Below are 19,161 nucleotides of genomic sequence, written 5' to 3'. Positions count from 1 at the left end.
GAAAATCCACGTACTGGCTTTACATGTAAAGCAATTAAAAGAAATGTCAGCCCAGGCTATAAATCCCCTAATGCAATATAATCCTTGAATTATAACCATTATAATCCTTTCAATATAAACATTTTGGTGGGAATTCAACACACCTGTACACACTTTTCACCATATCAAATTCATTATGTAAATAAGATGAGAAATAACTGTCTTTCCTTTCTAGGATTTTCTCTCCTTATGGTTTTGTTAGCAGCTATTTTTAAATAAATATGTGGAAGCAATTACAAAACCTTGTTAAAAGAGTACCAAAGTATATCAGCAGAATGAGTTCCAAGGTAACAGCAGTTTTCTGCCACAGACCAAGCAAAGCAGAGAAAATTTAAGACATGAATCTTGTTATTAAAATGCATCTCTAAGCTTATTAGTTCTGAACAGCATCCAGCATCCTATTCAAAGATGCATTATGCAGAAAACCAGCAGAAGCTCATTATTCACAGAGCCGTAGAATCGTTAAGGCTGGAAAAGACCTTTAGGATAATCAAGCCTGACCACTGGCCTAGCACTACCACCATGTTCACCATGAAAACCTGTCCTCAAGTGCTGTATCTACACGCCTTTTGAACGTTTCCAGGGATAGCAACTCCACCACTTCCCTGGGCAGCCTGCTCCTTTCAGAGAAGAATTTTTGCGCAATGTACAACCTAAACCTCCCCTGGCACAACTTGAGGCCATTTCTTCTTGTCCCATCCTTGCTACGCCCTCCTTTCAGGCAGTGGTAGAGAACGATAAGACCATCCCGAGCCCGCTTTTCTCCAGGTGAGAGATGCAAAGCTGTGTTTCGTGTCAGGTACAAACAGGCGAAGTGTGTACTTGCAAATGCGAAATGTGTGGACATCGACAATGGGATAGTTGCAAATTCTAATAATAACTGCTGAAAATAAAGCATGGAAAAAGGCCTTTGAACCTATCTTTTGTTTGCAATTAACACTGGTTGATTTAAGACCATTGGAATTAAGGTGTTAAGGATGTTGCTTTTTGCTTGCATTTAATCCATAAAAAAGCTCTGCAATAATAACCTTTTGAAGTATAATTTTAGAATATTACTTGTATCCTTGAAACTATAGCTTTGGAATATATATATAGGAAATATGCTTATCTCACACTTTATTGAAGCAGAGAAAAACAGTTTGAGAAAGGAAGATGAACATCACCTCAAGGATTTATGGTTTCGACCAAAGGGAAGCTAGACATCACTGTTATGAGATTTATAGTCTCTGCAATTAAAAGGTGGACCCACATCTGGGGAGCTGGACTCCACCAGATGGGATTCGTCTTTCCTCTTTCGGAAACTGGACCATCACCATCTGGGGATACTCCGTTGAAAATACATCTTGAGAAATTAAAATCATAATAGTGTATAGAATTGTGATGTAATAATTTGGAATAAAAATTGCTGATAAGTAAAAATTGGAAATAGAAACTGTTGAAAAAAACTGATGAGTACCCCTATAAATGCCTGTAACCATCAATTATCGGTGTGCAGTTGGAGGGAAAACTTCCCCCACTGTACCCAGCACTTTATTGCTCATACTTTACCATATTAAATAATAAATTGATTGCTGCTTGAATATTGGCCTAGTCAAGCTTCTTATTCATAAGACAGGTCAAACACCCCCAGCTCCCTCAGGCACCCCTCACAAACCCACCGGGTTTGCTCCCACGGCTGCTGAGGGAAGCTCCTGTGGTGGGGAGCACCTCAGACCAGGCCGGCCCCTGCCAGCCCCGCTGCGGAGCTGCCGTACCCCACAAGCCCACGCAGACTTTTCTCGGGGATGCACCGAGGACGGGCACAAACAATTAAACCACCACACGACAGCAATGCCTCAGGCCTCCGGGTAAGGCACAGGGAGAGCGCCGAGGCAGGACTCGAACTCGCTACCTCTACATCACCAGCCACTGCGCGCGAAAGCAAACAAACCCTCCTCCCGACCCCCTCCGCGGGGTGACCGCACTTCCGTAAACATCGCGGCCGGATGAGTGACAGGCGCGGCGGCCAATCGCGGCGCGTAAAGCAGTGGAGGGGGCGGGAGCCCGCGCTGGGCGGCTGAGGCGGCGCGCGGCGGGAAACGGCGGCGCGCGAGCTGGGGTGTCTCGAGGCTCGGGAGCGCCCCGAACGGTCCCGGAGCGGGAGCCGGCCCTGGGAGCGGGAGCGGCCCCGAACGGTCCCGGAGCGGGAGCCGGCCCTGGGAGCGGCCCCGAACGGTCCCGGAGCGGGAGCCGGCCCTGGGAGCGGCCCCCCAGACCCAAATCCTTTCTCCCTGCAGCCACGCCGGCCGCGGGCGCTTCTGCGCGTCCTGAGCGAGGTGTAGCCTCTGGAGAAGTTGCTGTGCGCGCTGAGTGCTGTTCGGTGCCGGTTTCCCGGTGAGTCTCATAATGGTGCTGCTAAGTTATGAGCATGCGGAGCAAAATGTACTTCCTTTTTTATTTTCCCCCCTTTGAATAGCACAGTGTAACAAGTGCTTTGTTCTGCCGGTTTATATTTAGGTGTGTTGCTACAGCTTTCTGATGGGGGTAAAAACAGCTGTCAAAAGGTACGAAACAAGAAATAAGACAGAACTGGCATCACCCAGATCCCGAGTCGATTGGAGACGCACTAGAAGGGCGCTCATACTGCTGGACAGCAATGACGAATCCTCAGCCACCTCTGAGGATGAGGAGGAGGAGGAGTCTGCCACATCCGAAAGTGAAATAGATGAGAACGGTCCGGCCGCTGTGCAGCGCAGTCCTTCGGATCCGGAGGGGAAAGACCGCTGTGGGGAAGTAGCAGAAGATGGTGACGATGAGTGCGTCGTGCCTGGGAAGCGCAAGAGGTTGAGCACCTCTGTCATGTACGACAGCGATGAAAGCGAGGGCAGTGACATACTTGTTAGAAAGGTTTCTGCCAAACGCCGCTGTATAATGGATGACGATGAGAGTTGTGAAGAACAGCAGCCTGATAAAACATGCCCTACAGAAAATGTTTCTACTAGCAGGAAACAGAAAGTGCTTACAAAATTGAAGGAACTTGTAAGAAAAAGCACAGCGCGGAGATCCTGCAGCAGTGCAAATTGTGAGGTCAGGGTTTTACCTTTGAAATTTAATTGGAGGAAATCCCCCCCCCCCAAAAAAAAATCTCAGGAAAGGTTAAAGAGGTACAAATCAGTTGGATTTTTTGTGTTTGAATGCATGACAAATTAGTAGTTCTGTAATATTTTAACAGTCACATTAACTGAATAACTATTAACTGCTGATAATCTATCACGTTATTTTTATCAGGAAGCAGAATACTTGCTGAAGTATTAGAGTCTTAGGGTCAGTCTTATAGATCTGTTAGCTTAATTCCTAGAAGTGGACTGAAGGGAGATACATGGAAATGGCTAATTTAAAGCTGAACGTAATTGTTGTCTAGTACAGAATTATGTATTTTTTGGAAATGTGTGCTTTCTTGTTAATTGAACAAATGGTGTTTTTAGATGGTCAAAAATCTTAGCTGGTGTATGTAGCATTTTGTCTGAAAATTCTTGTGTTTGAAGTACTTTTAAAAATTTAATTAGGATTCTAATGGTGAAGCAGCAATAGAAGAGGAACCATTCTGTCAGTTGCCCCTCACACCATCAGAAGGCAGTGAAACTGATAGTGACAGCATGAAAGATTTTATAATAGAGGAAGAGGAAAACGATGATGGTGATGACTTTGACAACACAGAGCATGTGAAGAATGAAAATCAGCCACATCAAAAGCAACCAAATCCATCAAGCAGCAAGCTGCTGGCACACTACATCCCACAGTGTAAGATCAAAATTAGTGATAATTTTTCATGTATAACTAGCTCATAGTACTGTAATAAAAATTAATGTGCTAAATACAAATGCTAAGGAATAGGATATGACATTTAAAAGCAGATACCTGAAAGCTTTCAATTTATTATGAAAGGATTCTGATTTCCACAGTAAACTTTTGCAGTCTTTAAATATTTAATTAAAGAGAGGGTATAAGTTGGAAGGAAGAAAGTGATACCTTATTGCACAATTTTTTTTTCAGTTGGTCTGATTTAGGATGAAGTAGACTGCCTATGATGCATTAATTCCTGTGGAGACCTGAAGGCATCATTCTTCATCCTACAATCTTGTGGTTTATGCTAACAGCAGCTATGTTAATCTGTCCAAATTCTGTTCTTGCTATGGGTTTGGGGCTTTGGATTTTTTTTTTTTTTGTTTCATTGTTTTTCTGTTTTGTTTTGGGGTTTTTTATGTATTTTTATTCTGTGGTGGTAAGACTTGGGACCAGAGCTCTAGAGGGGTTTCTGACTTCACTGGCCAATCTCTGCTGAATTATACAGAGCAAGAAAACTCTGCAAGTTGTTCTTTTAGGAAAACCAGTTTCTGGATGGAGCAGAGAGATTTGAAGCAAAACCTTATGCAAGTTATTTTCTTCCATATTTTGTTGTTCAGAAGTAGGTATGTAGTGACTGGACAGTCAGTGATAGTTGTAGGTAGTCACAAGCATTTGTGGTATTTCTTCCCCAGAGAAGACCTCAGCAGAATTATATTTGAAAGAAAAAAATAACACAACAAGCAAAGCACAAGCAAAAAACCCATGACCACAACATAAGCTTGGTCTTCTCTGACTTATATTATTTTCTGCTATTTGTAGAACAAATTCTTCACTTCTCTTAGTGTTTGTAGGTCTTACTGTGGACTCTTCTTGCTGGAAGAAATGTGACTAGAATGCTAGAATTCTGTAGGAACATTGGGATAAGAAACACAATTTTAAGGCAAAATCCTGTGGGTGTGTATGTTGTGCATTGAAATTATTTCTAAATCTATAGTTAAATAATTTTAAAACTATAAACTTACAATACTGGAGAAGAATTCTTCTTACAGGACTTCTAACATGACTTTTTTTTTCCTTCTTTTGGTAAATTTTGGTTGTATTGCTTTCTTCCCAGTATCTCGCTGTGATCATTATGTACACTTCAAAAGAATAGTGAAGGCTTTCCTCATAAATGCAATTGATGACACTTTTCTGAGGTCATTATATGGTAAGTAAATTTCTTTAAATAATATATTAGTGCATTCGAAGTTATACAAAGCCATTTGTTCTAGGGAATGTTGTTTTTCCTGATTATAGAACTGAGGGTCCTGAAATCTGTGATTTTCCTGCTATATAACTTTGGTAGGGGAGAGCAGAGGGATCTCTATCTGAAAATGATACAGTAATCTTGGAAAAATGTGTAGACTTAATTGTTGAGCACAGAAGGCTTGAAATGCCTTCTTGAGATGTAGGAATGTGTTTCTGTGTTCTTAATCAGTAGTAGCCTGTCCAGCATGAAAAGCAAATTAATTTCAAAGCAGATACCTCAATGAAAACATTGTAAGGACAGCTGGTTTGTCAACATCTCTTATACTTCACAGCTTTTTTTCTTAGGAATTTGATAGATAATAAAGGCTTTTAGTTATGGAGATGACTCTATATAATTTTTCCCCCTTTTTTTTAACACATCAGATAAATAAGCTTCAGCTGCAGTCAGTACTTGTCTTATTCTTTCTGAGGAAGTGCTTCTTGGCATTTGGCCTAGTGGGGCTGAATAACAACCTCATACATAGTTTCATAAGCCCTATAAAGATGGGATTAAGGAGAGGACTTCAGTGTCAGATTATGGAAGGAATTAGTGAAATGCCAAGAGTGGAGGTTTTGGTGTCATCAAGAATTTAGAGGGAATGCAGAAACTGAAGTACACCACAGACCTCAGAATAAAGGCTGTATACTCTTGGAGCTAAAAAATGTCTTTCATCTACCACTGCTAGTTCTTTCAGGTGTTTGGTTTGTTTTGTTTCAACGAGTAAAAACAAGCCTTTGAAAAGTCATAAGTAAACACTGCCAGATTAATGTTGTAATAGCTTCCTTCTAATTCAAATGATATCTGCTCAATAAAATGTAACAATTTACTGCCAAGTTGCTGGAAGTAAATGAGCTCTGTGGGTGAGCTGGAGGTTGTACATGAACACTGTATGAACATAGCCTAGCATTACAAAAATATATTTTTGTAATGTAGAATGGATTGTTCTGAGTTAATGGAAGTGAATCTCTTCATTAGTTTTCTCAAGAACAGGTACTATAGTATTGGAGTTCACACTTTTTATTGAGAGCGATTTTGTCTAGCACAGCCTCTTCAAGGTCATACTGCAAATATGTGTGTAAAGTGAATATGGAAAAGCAGTTAATTCCAATTATGGTGGCTATAATGATAATTAACTATGTTTATATAGAAAGCTGGATGGCCAGTGGTCCTTCTCAGGTCTGCCTTTTTTTGGATAACAGTTTTGCTAGAAGGTATGGGAGGGTAGCTGAACTAAGTTTTATGTCTGTACACACTGAGGTTCCAGGGCAGTGTGCATTGGCCTCCATCTAGGGAAGTCCTGTTTAATTCCTGGAGTCCAGCATGTATTTGGGAAACAGTAATAGTGGTAGTTTTACTCACCCTCATGCTTTTTTATTTATTTTGCTTGAGTATTTGGAAGTACTTAGGCTAACTCAAGGCATCTGACTGTGCTAGTGAAGTAAAGGTCAGTTTCTCTGTGATCTTTATAAGTGACAAAGACAGTTGTCAAAATTTCTGCTCTGGAGTAGCTCAGAGCAGTTTGTTATCATGGATTCCAACCACTTTAATTATACATTTCAAACAACTTAAACAGGTTGGTTGAAAAGCATGACATTCCCCCACATGCTTCCTCCTTTTCTGTTGTTTTAAATAGGACTGAGTGAATGGATCTCCATTTGGGATGAGAGCTTTTGGCTTGATTGTAGAGTTTATTCTGTTACCCCTTTTAAATAATTAAATATATCCCTTTAGCAAGATGCATGGATTGCATGGATCACTTTTATGGGTAATGGTAGCAAATGTATTCAATAACAGTTTAGTAAAATCATTCATAATTCTTAGTATGCAGAAGCATAATGTCCTTGAAAATTTTATCTAAAGAGCTTGTACAACGTAGGGTGGTCAACATATTAGTGATGATTCTCACTGAACAGATGGAACAAGACAAAAGAAGTATGCACAAGAGATGCTGCTCTCACTTCATTATTTGGATGACCGCTTCATTCAGCCTCGTCTTGAGAACTTAATCTGTAGAAGTCGCTGGAAGGATCGATACAAGGTATGTAGATTCTACTTTAAATGCTGAAATTCTCTGTAAAGGTGCAACAATCACTATATTTCCTTTTTAATAGCAACTATTGTTCTTTAACTTAAATAATTTGTTTTGGTGCTTATGTAAATATCAGAAATATTTTACACGTTGATAACCAGACAAACATTCAGGTAGCAGAACAGAATCTGTTCTCAGCTACCTGAATGTGTCTCCTGCTAACTTCAGCAGCTGTCATTTGAGGATTTTTTTGTCACTTGCTAGATGTTCTAATAAGATTTTTTCCTCCTCCCACAAAAAGGTAAACAGTATGTTCATCATGAACTTTCTACTACTACAAAAAATATGTCAGTATAGAGCAATTAGTTGTTGTATGTATATTATCAGAAGAGAATTAGTGTCATGGGTGTGATGATTTAATGATCACTGTAATAATGAAATTTTGTTTCATTTCTCTTGGACTGATTTTGTGTGAGTACAGAGTACTCAGCAGCCTCTTAGAGGCATCGTTCAGTTTACAGAGGTTCTTTAATGTTATTTGGAATCTGTTTTTCAGGAGCGTGTGGATTGTTACCCAGATGTTCGCATAAGCTTGCAAAGTGCAAAAAATATGTCTTGTCAGGCCTGTGAGCTGAAGCGGTGGTGTAAGTTCAATGTGTTGCTCTCTGGAAGGCTTTATAATAGTAAAACTTTGGAAGTGGATGACTTCATGTCAGGTGATAAACAGGTAATTTCAGCACTATATTTTTCAGTTTTATTTTTAAGTTTTTCTTTTATCAGCAAAATAAATCAGATGTTTTTCTATGACCTTTGGTTTTGCCTGCATCACAATGACCCTTGTGCTGTTTCCTCCCCACATCTACCCCTTAATGAAAAAGCCCTTCCTTTACTTTTGTGTGTGCCTATAATGCCCCTAAGACTTTCCCAGCAGGAATCTTGCATTGATTGGTGGTCAGAATGCTGTAAAAGTAGCTTTCTGTATGAGAGACAATCATTGCCATTGTATGATTGATTGTGTTTTCTATTTTGGTGCAGGTAAGGTTTGTTCAGCATTGGGTTGCTAGGTTTACTAATTCTGTGCCTGCTCTGCCTCTAGCACTTGGAGGGTCCACATGCACGCCAGCAGTTCTTGTTTGCTCTAGGGTCAAACACTGAGTGAAACAGTGCAATGGTCATTCTAGCAGTCCAAGTGTGACCTTGTCAAAATTTATTGCTTCATTCTTCAGATGTTTTTCCCACATCTGCTATTTCCCATGTAGCTATTCAGTCAGGACAAATTATCTTGGCATCTCAGATGCATTTACACTTGCTGATCTCCTTTCAAGAAAACTTGTTCCTAGCTACATCAATACATTTTATTAGAGCCTTTTCCCCATTACTGCATTATCAGAATTACTTGCCCAAACTAGAGAACACTTCCATTTAGGTAGTCTTCCATCTATTTCTCCCTCAGTTGTCATTTCTAGAACATATTGGATTAGATTTTTTTAACTAAAAGGTATCTTTCATGTTGTTACATAATGTTCCATTAGGCAGTCATTTTAGGTGATTTAATAAGTCACCTAAAATAATTTAATAATAGCCTAATACAGTTTTTTTCACAGTTGAGCCTTTTGAAAACCTTGACTCTCAAGAACCTGGGTATTTCTAATATTTAGAGATCTTCCCTTCAAAATTACAGCTACACATAATTGTTATGATTTTTAGGTATGCATATGACCTTCAGTAATGCAATTCACGACCTCTTATGATAAATTCAAAGCACTTGATTTGTCAAGAATAAAATATCACTACAGTTGTTTTACCAAGCTGATATCCAAGTTCTGCCTTTCTTCCCTTTCAGGAGACACAGATGGTATTTTATTTGCGAGTGTAAAAGAATTTTTGAACACAGCTGAAGTTCCTCACAGTATTTGTTGAAAATAAAAAAGTTTCAGAAGCAGGGGTTTTTTAAGTATATTTGGTAATGAGGTATAATAGGATTTCTTAAGTAAAAATAAAGTGAAGCCCTTGCCAAACAGGAAGTATAACTTACTGAAGCTCAAACCTGTATTGTTTGGGTGTTTGCAAATTCTTCAATTTACAGATTGAGAGCTGTCACCATGATTATCATTTTGTCATCATACAGGCTGTACATGTAATGCAGGAGCTTGTAAATATTTGACAGAGTTTTTCTTATATTACAGACCCTTCTGAGCAGCAGTTGCTGGTATTCTGTTTTGAAAAGTGTGTATGTGCATGATAGTCAAGAAAGCTAGGCTTTTCCAGCAATGCTTTTCCCCTTTTTAATCCTGTTTATTGGAGGAAAACAGTAAGTCCTTTGCAATCATCTCAGCACTGATACTGCAGTCTGTCATAGGCATTCTTCCTTACATACAGATCACTAATTTAAAAATACTCAGATTTTCATGGGAAGTATGTGCCTTACCTAACCTAACAGAAATAATTTGTGAACTAGCACAAGAATTTAATCTTTACCTAACTTTCAGCTTAACTGTGGAAATAACAGTAGCAGTTCCCTCACTGCTGACCAAATGTTGTCCTGCATAAAGTGTTGGCTATTTTTCACTTTGGAAAAAACTTGAAATATCCTATGGAATACTGAACTAAATTGCTAGTTCATTTTTGTCCTCTTCGGCTTAGCAGTACAAAATGAGAGCTTTTTACCCTGTGTACACCAGCATCTGCGGACGTCTGCTATGTGCCTGCTCAGTATAGCTCAGTGGCTGTTAAGGAGGCTCAGGAGAGATAGTAATTGAGCACTTTCCAGTCATTTTTGATAGTGTCTTGTAATGCAACATTTGTGTTCTTATGGTGACCTGCAGTTTAGACTGCTAAAAGTACTTTTCTCAAGTTGTCTTTAAAGCTCTGCTGGCAATGCATTGAGCAACTTGTCCTGCCAATTTAGAAAAAAATATGAAAGAAAAAGAGGCTCATGGAGCTGCATAAAACTGCCATTTCACAAGCCTAATTGACTGATAGAGAAGGCAGTTCAGCACTGACAGATCAGATTGAACGGAAACACGTAGTTGGACTATTTTCTATAGATTTGTTTGAAAATACCTGAGAAAAGTGGATGTGAAGAGAACAAAAACAGACCTCCAACCTCTTTCTTCTGCATAAAACTTTCCTTTTCTCTCATCTCTGAAGTATTCTGCTTTGCCAGTAGACAGAGAAGAGAAACAGCTGTTCCAATTTTGCTTAGGCTTGCAGTGATTGTTCACTGTTTAGGTGCCAATTCTCATTTCCCCCTGATCAGGGAGAATCACAAGGTTTAGAGATATAAGTGTCCCCCACACTTCCTTGCTCCTTATGTCACCTGGATTATAAACTGTTTTCTACTCTCAGTCTTGGTGTTCTGTTTATAAACAGGCTTTAGAGGACATGGATTCAGTCACTACATGTTGTGCTATTGTCCAGCCATGCTCCTACATTCCATACAAAGTGATTTAACACAACTTTGGCTGATAGGGCCAGCTTGAGTAGATAAGTTAAGCATTAACACAGAGGGACTGAGAACTGTGAGGGGAAAAAATTAGAGTACAGTACTGAGATTCTTTCCAAAGCTGCATTCTGAAATAGCATTGTATTTTTAGACTATCTTTCTTGCTTAAAAACACAATACATAGTTATATTTATACGATATTTAGCTATTTGCCTTTGGCATTTCTCCAAGTCTCACATAAATAAGCTGTGAAACTCACTGCCACAGGATATTTTGGAAGAGAACAATACTATTGGGTCCCAAAACAATTTAGACAGGTTCTTGGGGAAGGTTCTTTCACACTATGGAACATGGTATTTGGGATGATACAGACAATCTTAACTCTTGACTGCTAGAAAATGTACAGTAGTCTTACGATCATTCTAATGTTTGTGCTGGATCTTGTACAAACTTCCTACATATCTCCTGCTAGCTGTTGTCACAAGGGAGAAAACTGGGCCACCAGTTTGATGTAAGATGGTATCTCCTATTTTATATCACATAATGTTCCAAATGCCACACCTCATTGCTTGGGATACTTGAAAAGTCATGTAATGCTCTACGAAGCACTGCAGCTCAGTTCTTCATTGCTGCAGTATTTGAAATGGTGCTTCTGGAAATTTGAATTAATCAAGGCTCAGCATTAGTTGGTAGGTCTTGCACTTAAGAAGCACCTGCAGCACCAAATACAAGCCTTAGTTTTTCAGTTTTGGGGATATTAGAAAATGGAGCTCTATATAGGTACAACATTTACATGATCCATAGAGACTTAAAATATAGTAATAGGCATTTTTATCTCAAAATGTTTAAAATTTCAGTTAATAACAATTTAGTGTAGGTCAGATCAAGCGAGTGTGTCTCTTTTGACTTAACTGATACTATGCCTGATGATATCCACTGAGCTGCTCATTAATATGTTTAAGAAATTAAGATATAATCATATAGTTAGGAGAATCTATAACAAACACATATAAATTCCATTTACACAATCTTTAAAAATGCACTTTTCTGTCACTTTCATTGTTGGCAGATAGAGCTAGTGCTAGGTTGCACAGGTAGGTCAGGTGGTCTGGGGAACTGCTCACAGATGCAAACATTTGGTCATGCATTCAGAAAAGCTCCCTGAAAATGTGAATTGTAAGTATTAAATAAAGCTTAACCTGCTTGTAATTTGAGAGTATTTGGATTATTAGCAATAAAAGGTATCACTTTTGTGGCTCAGAAGAAATAGTCTTGCTTAAAATTTAGTTGATTCTTATATATCTATATATATCTGCATGTGATGTAAAACAACAATGCAATTGTAGGTAGCTTGCATTACTAATGCAGAGAACTTTAACCATTTACATACTTGTTATGGAAAGGTGTCACAAGACATCGGCTCAAAGCAGGCACATTTTACCATTTGGTTACCTATAAATACTGCTGTGAAAAAACTGTGAAATAAGTCAGTTCCATCTTTTCTGCATGAAAATCGTAGAGGTAAAACTGGTAATAACTGGGAGATGCAGAGGTTTTATTTTCTGCACCATCATAGCTTAGCTATTTCTGCCAGACAGTTGCAGATTAATGTTTGTATTGTATAAAGCTTCAAGTTCAGATTTCATTTTTTTGAAGTTCAGCCTCTCCATTTATTAAGTGCTGTGAGGTGTATGCCTATATATGTTTATATGTATTTCTTGAAGAAATATTGAATATTATTCAGTCTACAAAATGTTAAAACTGGTATTTCTTCTCCCTAGGAAGTACTTACATATTAAGCAAAAGTAAGCAAATAATCCTCAGTAAGCAAATAATTCCTCTTCCTCTGCTTTCACAATATGATGGTTGTCTAAAGTGTTGGTGATTTTGTAACAAAGTTCCAGCAGGAGATCGGAAAGATACAACCAATTACAAACATGATTGTGTTTGCAAGAAGACAGCACTGATAAGCTGCCATTGCTTGAATTTGCTGGCTGTCTGCTTGCTCAAAAATCTTTCTGCTGTGGCTGTGAAAACTACATGGGTTTGTGCTAATTTTATGCATGTAGTGTCATTCTGTTTATTTCATTATTCCAAACAATTTCCTGGGCTGACTGGTTAAATCTTACTAGATTAGCCCACCAATTCTGAATATTGTAAAGATAAATATGGTTCTATCCAAGGGAATGTTTTGTTTGCTCTGGCCTAGGTTTTGAAGGTTGGTACGGTGTGTGCAAATCGTACAAGAGTTTATCACAACTTGAAACACTTCAAGTACAAGTTATACATGGATTGCAGCTCCGTTGTTGAATTGGATGGTGTTGAGGATGAACCAGTCAAAGACACTGTAGAGCGGCTTTTCAGCCACTTGGAAGAGACTGAGTGGATTCAGAAGGTATGACTGTTATTCCCTGTATTCTTTTCCAAGCAGATGAAAGTAAGTTCAGATAAAATGTCTGATTTAATGGATCAGTTCTGAGTTACTTTTTATCAATAATACAACTCAGTTCAACCATTCCCCCATTTCTCCTGAACCAGTGTTTAAAGCGGTGGTCTGCTGCTGTGCTCACACAGAGTTTGTATCAGCTTTTGACTTGAAGCTTTTTGACAGCTGCGTGATCTCTGGGCTGTGGTGGGCTGGCTCCTGTTTCACTTAAGAGCAGCAACATAACAAACTTGAGCTGTAACTTGGAAAGATGGGAAAGATGTACATGAGGCACAGCAAGAGTATTTTAGAATTCTGTTTACACTGAAGAACTTTTAACTGTTCAGAACCACTTCATGAACTATTTTAAGACAATTTGTAGTACAAGTGCATTTAGTATGCTTTTAGATATAGCCTCTAAATTGTTATTGGCATGCTTGGTCATGTGTTGAACAAGAAAAGCAGTGTCTACATAATACAGTTATTAAATATTGATACATTGTACAAATTTTATTTCATTCACAGAGATACAATGATCTTGAAGATTACCTGGAAGATGCAGACAATTTCCAAGAAGAGAAAATTGATTAAGAGGTCACACAGCTCTTTGAAAGACATCTTTAAAAATGTGAATGGCCTACTTCATCTGCATGCACTTTATCTCTGCCTGGACTTCAAGATTTCTATGTAGGCTGTTACACGTAAATTCATATGCCTTTAAATTACTGTTTGATAATGTGCTGTATCTTTTTTTCTCAGCTGTGTCAATACAAATCCAAAGTTTTACCACATCAGTCCTTCCAGTCTTACTGCATTAATCACTTTAAGTTTCCTACTGTTAGAAATATCAGTTGAATGTCTATTTACTTGTGGAATAAAACTTCCACCTAGTCAGATTGAGCTGCATTGTAGAGAACACAGGAGATGCTGAGATCTTTTGAAGTGGGTATATTTGGAGAGGTAAGGCTTTGTTATACCAGAACTTAGGACTTGCATCTTACCTTCCTTATTGCTCATTATGTACAAGTCCAGTCAGTTAGAATGATAGTTACAACAAACAGGACCCAAATGCAAAGATCTATTTCTCCTCTGACGAATCAGTATAGACAGTTGCAAGGCAACAGAGGAAATATTCTGCAGTCCTGACTGCATTTGCAGCACAGTAGTCATTCCTCTCTTGAGAAAGTAGGTGATGAGTCACAGTATGGGCGTCATACAGACCGAGTCTGGCTTAGCCATTTAAATGAGCACATGGGCCCACATTGCTGTCTCTGATAAGTAGCTGGGGCAATTTACTGAGATTTTAAACATCGGGTTACATTGTGCAAACATAATGGCAGCACTTGGAGTAACTGCAGTCCTAAGAGAATGGGTTAATATGCCCAAGGAAGATAAGGAAGAATTCTTCCAGTGTAACTTAAGAGAAAGTAGGAGTTAGTCAGAAACAGGATGCATGGCTTACCAGAATTGCATGATACCCAAATCAGAGTAGATTTTCAAGGATTTTGGAAGGGTTTAAGTATGGTACTGCCCATTCTGAAAAATTGGACAAGAGCTGTAAATGTGTACTCACAGCCCAGAAAGCCCACTGGGTCCTGGGTTGCATCCAAAACAGCATGGCCAGCAGGCTGAGAGAGGTGATTCTGCCTCTCTGCTCTTATGAAACCCTACCTGGAATGCTGCATCCAGTTCTAGGGTCCTGGCACAGGAAAGACAGGACATCCTCCTTGCTGGAGCAAGTCCAGAGGAGAGTCACTAAATTGATAAGAGGGCTGGCTGTAGATTGGCTGAAAGAGTTGGAGTTGTTCAGTCTGGAGAAGGGAAGGCTCTGGGGGACCATATTGCAACCTTTAAGTATTTAAAGGGGGCCTACAAGGAAGATGAAGAAAGACTATTTACCAAGGCCTGTAGTGATAGGACAACAGGTTTTGAACTCAAAGAAGGTAGGTATAGATACATAGGGGAAGAAATTTTTTACTGTGAAGTTGGTGAGATGTCGCAGACATCTTTTCATGAAAAATCCTTTCCTTAGAATTTTTCCTCCTGAGAAGCTGGGAGGCCTCAGGAACAAAATGTAAACAATGGTTATCTGCTGCTGTGGAATGCAACAGGTGCATCTGTGATTGGCTCATGTTGGTTGTTTGTAATTAATGGCCAATCACAGTCAGCTAGCTCGGACTCTCTGTCTGAGACAGAAGCTTTATTATCATTCTTTCTGATTCTATTCTTAGCTGGCCTTCTGATGAGATCCTGTTGATGAGATCCTGTTCTTTTAGTATAGTTTTAATGTAATATATATTATAAAATAATAAATCAAGCCTTCTGAAACATGGAGTCAGATCCTAGTCTCTTCCCTCATCCAAGAACCCCTGTGAACACCATCACTGTGAGGCACTGGCACAGGTTGCCCAGAGAAGGTGTGGATGCCCCACCCCTGGAAGGCTGTTAAGGTTAGGTCAGGATGGGGCTTTGAGAAACCTGGTATATTGGAAGATATTCCTGGCCATTATGATCCTTAAAGGTCCCTTCCAACCCAAACTATTTAGTGTTTCTGTCTCTATTTTGGGCTGCATATAAAAAGAATCAGATATTGCCTAAGAAAATTAAGGGCACAGTGTTTTGAAACCTACATCTTGCTGTATGCACATACTCTATTAGTCTTTTGTGGCTGAACAACTTAGTGAAAGATACTGTTAATACTCTGAATCTTTTTAATGTGTTACTCTCTCAGCAGCCAAACTAATGGAACCTGATTTCTCATAGATTTGTCCATAAGAAGTCACCACATTTATTTTGCCACTTTACTGGGAACAGATATCCAGATTGGGTAGGCGACTGCTGCCAGATGTATTGCTTAACAATGAACATCTGCTGCCTTTTTACACAGAGATTCTACCTTAGATTTATCATTCACTACTCTTTTTCTGGCATTCGTTGTGAGAAATTAACTGCTTTTACTTTTTTAAAGACATGAAATTCAGCAATATTTTAAATGCTATTAGGCTAAGGTGGTAGCATCAGTACTCATTTGTACCACATACAGAAACAAGATATAAAAAACCAAGATTTTGGTTTTTTATATCTTGTTTCTGTATGTGGTACTGAAATTTCCCAGTAAACAGATTGAGACTTGCCATCAAGTAAACTTATGTTGAAGATATTATTTCCATACCTTATCTGTAAGTTAGACACATTAAATTCTGAGGTTTGGTATGTCTTATATCTCTCTCCCTGGTTACCAAAGCTGAAGGTTTCCTTCTCTGTTCCTTCTCCTCCCTCATCTCTATTCTTCTGGGAATATTGGTGGGAACACACCCATCAACTTAAAAGTACTTGGGAATCCATCTTCAATATATCCGTTTTAGTTATTGAAACCTCACTTCTTTCTGTTAATAAAATCTCTGTAAAGTCTGGTTCACTTCTCTAGAACATTACATACATTTGGTGTACCTTAATTCTTACAAAGGAAAGCATTATGAAATGAGTTCTGTACCATGTAATGGAATATATCCTCTTAGAGCCTTCCTGACTGGTCCTAATTTTTGCTACTGTATGAATTTTCTGAAAACTCTCAAGACTATGAATTTGCTTTAAAATTTTGTTGTCTAAATGAATGGTTGATCTCTCATTTTGCTACATTTAAACAATTCACTACTGAAATAAAGAATAAGTTTGTGAAACTCTGGCTTGCTGATTACAGGTAATATTTCAAGAATACATACAGTTTGATTGGAAATTGAATTGGTCCATTCTGCTTGTTTTTTGATATCCCAGACTTGTTTCTCACCTCCTCTTTATTCCCCTAAAAAGCATGTGCTATCTACAGCATTTTTTTTTCCAGATCATTGTTTTTTTCTGTTGCTAGCAGGTATACAGAAGTATTCTGATGGAACTTCTAGGTAGAAAGTGCTTCCATAGGTTTACTAGTCTTGGCTGTGGTATCACCAGTGGGACTAAAAAAATGCTGTAAATTGAAAGCATTCATTTCTGTTTCAGTAAGAAACAGATATTTGATTTGGCAGGAGCTGATGTTTTTGTGTGTTTTGTGTCTCTTAAATTCTGATATTCGCCTCACTGAGATGGGAGGAAGTGATAATACTTTTGTGGCTGTTGTTCTATCTGAAGTGTTTCTAAAAGACAGCAAATATGAAGTGTCATTACATCACTTTTACATTTGTCTTCACCACAGGAAGTTAAAAAATTCTTTAGTAGAGTAAATATGTAAAAATTTAGATCAAATTTTCCAGGTCTCTCTGCAAATGCTAGTACAGCATGAAGCACAAAGACTCTTACCCCTGAGACTTTCTATATATAGAATCAATCAGTAAGAATATTTCTAGCAGAAAAAAAAATGTGTGTATTAGCAAATACCTAATGGTGGGAGAAGTTAGAAATCTCACCAGTCTTTCATGCTTTTTTTTTTCCACATTAGAGAAGCTGAATGGAGTTAGGAGGTGAGAGAATAAAATGTTTGTTCCAATAGGACATTTTAAATTGTTTTTAGTGTTAATTTTTGAAGCAGTAGCTCTAATTAAGATAAAGTACCTGTCTTAATGGAACAATGAAGAGAGCTCAGTATGCGATTAGACTTTGCACGGGTGATTAATGATCATACTTGGAAATTACTTTAGATCCTGTAATGTTTTGATAATCTGCTCCAGTTTAAGTTCTGTAACTAGAGATGGTGATAACGATGAAGTTCACACAAGGTATTTATGCACAGGATCAGGCTGACTAACATGATGTACTTCTGGGACAGGAGGTTCTTTTTGGTCTATATTTTGTCCAGTTCTTGCAGTGAAGTATGAAAAGAAACGATTTTTCTCCCTCTCTGTCCTTCAGTTTTTGGAAAGAAAGTTGTTTGCTAATAGTTGATAGCTGTTACTGCCACTTTTTCGACAGTGAAGGCTTCTCCTGTTTCCAAAAAGCAGCTATTTTTAGCACTTCAGTAGGCAATTACAGGCGATTCCCATGCTTAACTCCTCTAGTTTACATTTATTTGGATAAATAAAGGCTTCTAGTTTTATCCTTTTTTAAGTCTGTCTGGATAAACAGAGTGTGCTAGTGTGCATGTGTGCTACACAAACACTTGTAAATACAATACCATTCCAAGAGAAATATCCAGCACACACAAAGTAGTCTTTAAAAAGTTGCCTTTCTGATTCTGCTTTGAGAAGAAAAATACCAATTTCTAATCTGAATTCAGAGATTAGACAAAAGAATGTAAAAAAGTATGATCTACCAGCCAAAGCGTAATATGAGAAATATATGAAATTGTATTAAAAGAACCTGATAATAACCCCATCAGTGGCTCCACTTTCCTGAATAGTTGATGTGAATTTTGGTAATTGTCTAGGTAGTAAGTGGTTTCTTCCCCTATTTTTTATTAAATAAGACATAAACACAGTTTCCTTGGCTTAATTATTATTAGTTTAAAAAAACCAAAAAACAACTAACAAAAACCCAACAAACAAACATAAATGCTCTGTTCAAGATTTCTTACTTCACAGTTTAAATAAAGCAGTAATTGCAAGCAGCTTGTGCCCAAAATTTAAAGACGAGAAAACTGACTCAGGTGCAGTCAGACTCTGCTTCAAAGTTAAACAATTTGCCAGGTGAGCAGCATCATACATGAGCCTAGCAGAGAATACCCCAGGAAATCAAAATGGCAAAGGGCAAAGAACTCTCACTGAAAAGTAAATAATGGAAACAGCTGAAAATTCAAAGCTCCAAGTTCAGAAAGTCCAATGTAGGATTGATTTTAAGTATATGCCGTTCCAGTGGAGTTAATGTAACTTTGAAGCAATTTGATATGTGATTTCTAAGCACAGATGAACAAGGCATGTGCTGAGACTGAAGCATGCACTCAAGATTTTAGGTGACACGGGTTCAGCAAAATCTTTTTGTTCCATTTTGGAAAGTTATTAGCACGATGGGATGTCTAGGGTGAGAATTCCTGGCTGTGAACTCAGCAGAAATAAGTGCTTTTCTCATCTGGAGGGGGCTGCTGCTTTGGGAAACTCAGAGCTTCAACAGCAGTAGGGAATTCAAACAGAAAAAAATGCTCAAGCATGACAGTTCAGGTGAGATTACAATGTCAGGTAAAAAGG

The 19,161-nt window shown here is 38.5% G+C and overlaps 1 protein-coding gene across 1 annotated transcript; it reads left to right on the top strand.

The window, feature by feature from the left end:
• Positions 1–2,243: 2,243 nt before the first annotated feature.
• On the top strand, positions 2,244–16,731 carry CCDC82 (coiled-coil domain containing 82). The gene is made up of 8 exons (XM_066570610.1): positions 2,244–2,412; positions 2,536–3,105; positions 3,585–3,819; positions 4,979–5,071; positions 7,066–7,190; positions 7,738–7,908; positions 12,836–13,021; positions 13,577–16,731. Exons 2-8 carry the CDS (start codon positions 2,557–2,559, stop codon positions 13,640–13,642), a joined length of 1,425 nt encoding a protein of 474 aa, XP_066426707.1. The 5' UTR covers positions 2,244–2,412; positions 2,536–2,556; the 3' UTR covers positions 13,643–16,731.
• The last annotated feature ends 2,430 nt before the right edge of the window (positions 16,732–19,161 follow it).

Source organism: Molothrus aeneus, chromosome 2 (assembly GCF_037042795.1).
Source record: "Molothrus aeneus isolate 106 chromosome 2, BPBGC_Maene_1.0, whole genome shotgun sequence".
NCBI classification, from domain to species: Eukaryota; Metazoa; Chordata; class Aves; order Passeriformes; family Icteridae; genus Molothrus; species Molothrus aeneus.
Note: the sequence above shows the minus strand (reverse complement) of the source record. Positions and strands in the feature narration are given on the sequence as shown.

Coding starts and splice junctions, on each gene's coding strand:
- CCDC82 (XM_066570610.1), top strand. CDS start 2,557: ATGGGGGTAAAAACAGCTGTCAAAAGGTACGAAACAAGAAATAAGACA. Junction 5,072..7,065: donor TTTTCTGAGGTCATTATATG/GTAAGTAAATTT, acceptor CTCACTGAACAG/ATGGAACAAGACAAAAGAAG. Junction 7,909..12,835: donor TCATGTCAGGTGATAAACAG/GTAATTTCAGCA, acceptor GCTCTGGCCTAG/GTTTTGAAGGTTGGTACGGT.